At 52.5% G+C, this 6,664-nt stretch overlaps 1 protein-coding gene across 1 annotated transcript; it reads right to left on the reverse strand.

Annotated features, from left to right (window-relative positions):
• Positions 1–3,590: 3,590 nt before the first annotated feature.
• On the reverse strand, positions 3,591–4,562 carry TAS2R40 (taste 2 receptor member 40). Its single transcript, XM_004382368.1, has one exon. The coding sequence runs from the start codon at positions 4,560–4,562 to the stop codon at positions 3,591–3,593; it is 972 nt and encodes a 323-aa protein (XP_004382425.1).
• Positions 4,563–6,664: the final 2,102 nt, after the last annotated feature.

The raw sequence follows: 6,664 nt of genomic DNA on the forward strand, positions 1-6,664 counted from the left end.
CACGCACACACGCACACACACACACACACACACACACACACACACACACACACACACACACACACACACACAGTTTCTTTTACGCCTTAGGACAGCCCTGTGGCGTGGATACAGGATTATCTCTGTTTTCCAGGTGGGGAAACTGAGGCTCAGAGAGGCTAAGTGACTTCCTAGGACTACCCTGGGGCTGAAATCTGGATCTTTGGACCAAAGTTGAGGTCCTTTCCCAGAGCCCGCCATGCTGACGTAAGGCATCAGACCACAAACCAGCCAGTGACCTCACCGTTTAAAAAGAACACACAGGTCTGACGCGCCACGCCGGGTCAGAAGCAGGGAGAAAGCCCGCAGGCCGGCCTTGGCCCCTAACGGTGGTGGTTTACGGGGCACGATTATCTCCACGCTGGTTGAGATCACCTTCCAGCCATTCCCGAGGACCCTGCAGGCACCTGTTTACCAGCTTTTACTCATACTATTGATTGGGTAGCTGTAGGCCGTACCCTTCAATGTTTTAGATAAGACCAGAATTTGAGCCCCGTGTCTGCCGTTAGCAGCATGGTGGAGGCAGCAGAAAGCGGTCTAGGGCATTAGCTTTTTTTTTTTAAAAAGGACTAAAACAAACAAAGAAAAATCCCCAAACAAACAAGCCAGCAAACAAAGAAAGAAAAACCAGTTACCGTGGAGTTGACTCTGACTCACAGGGTTTTCAGTGGTTGATTTTTTGAAAGTAGATTGCCTGGCCTTTCTTCTGAGGTGCCTCTGGGTGGACTTGAACCAACAGCCCTTCGATTAGCTGCTGAGCATGTTAACCTTTTGCACCCCTCATGAACTGCAAGACAGTCCTGTGGTTGTTGTTAGGTGCTATCGGGTCGGTTCCGACTCATAGCGACCCTATAGGACAGAGTAGAACTGCCCCTTAGGGTTTCCAAGGAGCAGCCGGTGGATTCGAACCGCTGACCTTTTTGGTTAGCAGCCGAGCTCTTAACCACTGCGCCACGTCCTGGGATAGTCCTAGGAGGTAGGTCTTATTACTGTCATTTGTGCAGATACAAAAACTGAGGTTCAGGGGATTCAATCACATGCCTGCACCCCACAACCAGTAAGTAGTGGGCCAGGACCCAAACCCAAGCCTCTGGACTCCAGAGAGCCTGAGGGCCCCAGGTGTCCCATCAACCTTCCTGGAGTTCCCTCCTCGGTCCCCTCTGTCTGCCACCCCCACAGCCGGTCCCCGGGCTGCTGAGTCTCGTTCTCTGTGGACTGCCTTTAAAACCACTTTTCTCTGATATTCTCCTCATGCAGCTGAGAGAGGCAGAATGTTCACAAGGCACTTCACTAAGCACACAGGGAAGACGCAATGAGAGACAAACCAGAAAATTAAAAGCCATCTGTTTTTTCCTCGGGAGGATGGTTGGCCTGTGTGTCCCCAGCACCTTTCAGCGCCCAGCCGGGACATGCCTCAGGAAGCTCTCTCCTTCTATTTCTCCAGGACGACTCCCAGAGGCCGGGGCGGGAGGCAGGAGGGAGTGGCTCTGAATCCCCCCGGCGCCTCCGCTCCCTTCCTCGGCCCTGCTCTGCCTGTCACCCGCCCTGTGTGTCTCTGCTGCTCTCTGCCCTGGCTTGTCCTGCCTGGCCACCTCCAAGGCCCCAGAGCGCGTCCACCCCTCTTCCAATAGGAACTCCTCCCGGGACACCCGACAAGGATGCTCCCCCGCCTCTCTCCTCTCCTGTGTCAGGTCTTCATCCCAGTCTGGAAGAGGGGTGCAGAGACCCCCCCCCACTTTCAGACACCAAGGATAGCTCCTCAGCCTCCCTCCTGCCCCTCACACCAGCCTTTCTGAGCGTGTGAAGGACTTCACCCCACTGTCCTCTTCCCTCGTGTGAGTGTGTGTGTGTCTGTGTGTGAGAATGTATGAGTATGTGTGTGAGTGTGTGTGTGAGAATGTATGAATATGTGTGTGTGTGTGTCTGCGTGAGAACGTATGTGTGTGAGAATGTATGAATATGTGTGTGAGAGTGTGTGTGTCTGTGAGAACGTATGTGTGTGACTGTGAGAATGTGTGGAAGTGTGTGTTTGCGGTGAATGTATCTGTGTGACTATGCATGAGTGTGTGTGATGTGTATGGTGTGTGTGTGTGTGGTGTGTTGTGGTATGTGTGTGGTATATGTGAATGCGTGTGAAAATGTGTGAGTGTGTGCGTATGTGGCGAATGTATCTGTGTGTATGTTCACGAGTGTGTATGGGGTATGGTTGTGCATGTGGGTGTCGTGTGGTGTGTGGTGTGTGAGAGTGTGTAGTGTGTGTGGTGAGTATGTCTGCGTGAATGTGTGTGGTGCGTGAGTGTGTGTGGTGTGGTGTGTGTGGTGTGGTGTGTGTATTGCGTGTGAGTGTGAGTTTTTTTTTTTACCATTTACAGAAATAAGGAACTCTTTCTGAAATACCGTGAGCGCCCAGGGGCTGGGAATTCAGTCGTAGCTCCTGACCTTACGTGTTCATTTGGGGACAGCTTAAGTGTGCTGTGATCAATAGCACTCTCTTCACATTTTCCTTAGTAATTACACTTTTAAAAATACATAATACAAGAAAAAGCTAAATCCCTAGCTTCTTAGTTCCACAGTGTCAGGTGGGGTCTTAACTTCGTGAGCAGCCCTCTGAGTCTTGTGCTGCCGAGGGACAGTGGTTGTGATGTCCTTGGCCCCGATAGCCACCCCAGCAGCCAGTCCTTGTCCCTCCGTCACTCCGAGGTGACTGGGACGGGTCTGGCCAGAGGTGAGGTGCCCCTGCATGTCACAGTTAGCATTAGCCAAGTGGAGGTTTGCTCACTCTGCCGCTCCCTGCTCACTCCCCTTCTTCCTCCCTCTCTTTTCTGCATCTCCCCTCTGGGAAGAAGTGTCCACTTGGTCTTGTGGCCTGTCCCCCTGTCCACTGCCATCCCACATTGTGTTTCTGTCTCCAGCCAACCTCCCTGCATGATCTGGTCCCGTCACTCCATTGATAGTACATATGGCCTCCTTGACTCAGATCCAAGACTTTCCCTTCTGTCTTCCTTTGAAATCTCCACAGCGCTTGATGATTTTGGCCAGCGCCTCTTTCCTGCATCCCTTTCCTCCTTCGGCATCCTGGTTCCATCCGCTCCTCGCACTGCACGCTGTGCTCTGCACGAGCCCTTGTGTCTAACCGGTGGGTACTTCTCAAGAAGGGCGACCATATAATTTATCATACGGCTAAGATATCCTTGAGAATCAGCGGGTGCTCAGCTGAGAATCACGCCCAGCAGCAGGCATAAACGGGGGTTGTCCCAGGCAAACTGAGCTGTCTGGTTCCATCCCCGAAAGGCTCAGAGGAGGAGGAAGTAGAAAGGAGCTCGGGCAGGTTGTGAAGGAGTGAGGGGGCTTGTAGAAATCCGTCTTTGAGATGTGTAGCTACTTCTGGGTAGATTCTCATGTTAAGAATCCAGCTTCATATCCACAGTGGGACCCAGTTATCTGAGGAGAAGGTCAGGGCAGGTTTGAGGAGAAGCAGTGGGAGAGGAGGACCATCTAGGGGAGGGGAGGCAGAGTTGGGGACCAGCTCCGTGGTGCTCCCTGGACGCTGGTCACAGAGTCTGCCCCTCTAGGTAGTGATTCGCCAGGTGCCGAAGCCGCTTCCAGGCTCTTCTCAGGCCAGGGTTACTCAGGATCAGCAGCACTGAGTGGCCGGAAGGGTAGGCCGCCATGATGACTTTGCAGAAAATGTTCCAGTAACTGTTGGTGTCAAGGATGTTGGACATAGAAAGTAGGAGAACGACTGCATTGAAGACGTAGAGAACGAGAAAGTAGCTGATGGCTTTGATGGCCCCCATGTGGGCCTGCCTGCTGGCGTCCCTGGAGCCAGTGGCACTGGTTTGCATGTGCAGGGTATGTCTCCTGAGGGAGGTGATGAGCAGGGTGGCAGCCAGGATGAACATGCTGAGAGGGAGGAAGATGCCCAGGTTATAGAGAAGGGCCAGGTTGACCACATTGGTCTCCGAGAAGTACGTCTTCCCCGTGGAGTTGGAGACGGGAACAGGGATGGAGTTATTCACGTGCACGTAGAAGGTGTCCTTACAGAAGGGAATGCTGAAGCAGAAGGAAAGGAGCACCGACAGCCACACCAGCCAGGTCATGAGCCCCACCATCTTCCTCTTCATCATGAAGAACAAGGGGTGCGAGAAGGTGGCGATCCTCAGACAGTAGAAGACGCTGAGCCAGGCTGCGAGCCACAGGTTGCAGTAGTTCAGGAACATGATGACGACTTTGAAAAGCGTGTACACCGTGTTTTGGTTATAGGAGCTTCGGAAAAGCAGGCTCAACACGTTCTCCAGCATCATCCAGATCTGAAGCAGGAGCCGGGAGAGACTCAGCAGCACCAGGATGCGGTCGCCAGTGGGGAGCCGCTTGCCCCTGGCCCACTCGGCACCGTGGACAGCCGTGATGAAGCCGTTCCCCACTGTGCCCGCGATGCACTCTAGCCCAGACACCACCAGGGTGAAGACAGTCTTCCCCAGAGACGTGTCTTTGTCCCAGGCGTCCGTGTTCACCGTTGCCATTCTCTCTGGCCTCAGTGTTCAGGTTTCCGCGACAAGAATGGAGCCGGCCCTGCAGTCCTCTGACCACCACTCCATGTAGTTGTCATTTTATTTTTCTCGGCTAATGGTCATTTCCAATTTTTCTTCATTTGCTTGTCACGTGACCACAAGTTAGAGGCCTAAAATGCAAATACAGGGAGGATCTGGTTACTGGCGCTGCCTCCATCTGTCACGGAGACCCATCTGTCTTGGGCTTGCAGGAGCTCACTGGAAGGGGTGTGAGACAGGCTGCTTCCATGGCACCTTCCCGCCTGGGTTAAGTCCTCTCTCACTGGACAGGACAAGAACCCCAGACTGGGGGCCTCAGCGTCCCTCGGCTTCTTTGCCTGCTAAACTGTTTGCAAAACCCCAACAGTCTGTTTTATCCAGTGTCCTCTGCTTCCTTTCTTGTCTCCCTTATTTGTTGTTATTTAGCTGTCATTGAGTTGGCCCTCAACTCATGGAGACCCCATGCAGAGTGGAGCCAAACGCTGCCTGGTCCTGCGCCATTCCCACGATTGCCTGCAGATCAGACTGTTGTGATCCGTAGGGTTTTCACTGGCTGATTTTTGGAAGTAGATAACCAGGCCTTTCTTCCTAGTCTGCCTTAGTGGAAGCTCCACTGAAACCTGCTCAGCGTCATTGTTGTGGTTAGGTGCCATCAAATCGGGTCTGACTCATAGCGACCCCGTGTACAACAGAACAAAACACTGCCCGGTCCTGTGCCATGCTCACAATTGTTGCTGTGCTGGAGCCCATTGTTGCAGCCACCGTGTCAGTCCATCTCATGGAGGGTCTTCCTCTTTTTCCATGACGCTCTGCTTTACCAAGCCTGATGTCCTTCTCCGGGGACTGGTCCCTCCTGACAACATGTCTAAACTGTGTGAGATGAAGTCTCACCATCTTTGCTTCTAAGGAACACTCTGGTTGTACTTCTTCCAAGACAGACCTGTTCGTTCTTCTGGCAGTCCAAGGTATATTCAATATTCTTCGCCAACACCACAATTCAAAGGCATCAATTCTTCTTTGGTCTTCCTCATTTGTTGTCCAGCTTTTGCACGCATATGAGGCATTTGAAAATACCCTGGCTTGGGTCAGGCGCACCTTAGTCTTCAAGGTGACGTCTTTGCTTTTTAACACCTTAAAGAGCGTCATAGCAACATGCAAACGTCCCCTGACAGATGGTGGTGGCTGTGCATTAGGTGCTCTGGCCGGGAATCAAACCGGGGTTCCCTGCATGGAAGGCAAGATCCTACCTCTGGAGCTGGTTTTATCCCCTTTCTCCTGCTTTCTTTCTTGTCTCCCTTATTTCAACCAGTTGCTGTCGAGTGGCCACCTACTCATGGCGACTCTGTGTGTGTCAGAGGAGAGCTGTGGGTTTCAATGGCTAATTTTTGGGAAGTAGATCGCCAGGCCTTTCTTTCAAGGCACCTCTGGGTGGACTCAGACCTTCCACCTTTGGGTAAGCGGCAAGTGTGCCAACCGACTGCACCTTCTAGGGACCCACCCCCCCGTTTAGGGAGAGGTTTTTGTTCTGTGCTTCCATGTTGTGAATAAGGAACCCCCCTCAGCTCATACATGGAAATCTTTGACTTACAATCAAGTTTCTTTCAGAAAGGCCCCCATGATGCCATTTGGGTTCGTGAGGGACAAGAGTCTCCATTGTCACTTGTTTCATTGTGTGCGCAAAACCTACTCCAGCTTACTGAGATCCAGTGAGCCTTCGAGGTCAGATTCAGGGGGGGAGCCCGCGAAGCTTTCAGAATGTTCTGAACACGGTGGCGAGGTGGGAAGCGCGACAAGGTGCTGTAACTTGAAATGCCATCTCCTGCTTTGGATGTATGCTGCTTCATCCTTGCCTGCGTCAGAACAGACTCTGGCACGTTAAGAAAATATATAGTTATCCAGGACTCAGCCCAGATCTCCTGAGCCAGAGACTGGGATAGGGCCCAGAGGTACTGCATTTTATAAGCTAAAAGGTCACTTTGATTGTAGCCAGGGCCGAGAACCAAAGTCCTAGCCAGACAGTGAGGGACCTTGGACCAGACTGGGCCTGGGGTGGTGTTTTATCTTGCGCCGTCTGG

This window comes from Trichechus manatus, unplaced genomic scaffold, assembly GCF_000243295.1.
Source record: "Trichechus manatus latirostris isolate Lorelei unplaced genomic scaffold, TriManLat1.0 scaffold00093, whole genome shotgun sequence".
Taxonomy (NCBI): domain Eukaryota; kingdom Metazoa; phylum Chordata; class Mammalia; order Sirenia; family Trichechidae; genus Trichechus; species Trichechus manatus.

Coding starts and splice junctions, on each gene's coding strand:
- TAS2R40 (XM_004382368.1), bottom strand. CDS start 4,562: ATGGCAACGGTGAACACGGACGCCTGGGACAAAGACACGTCTCTGGGG.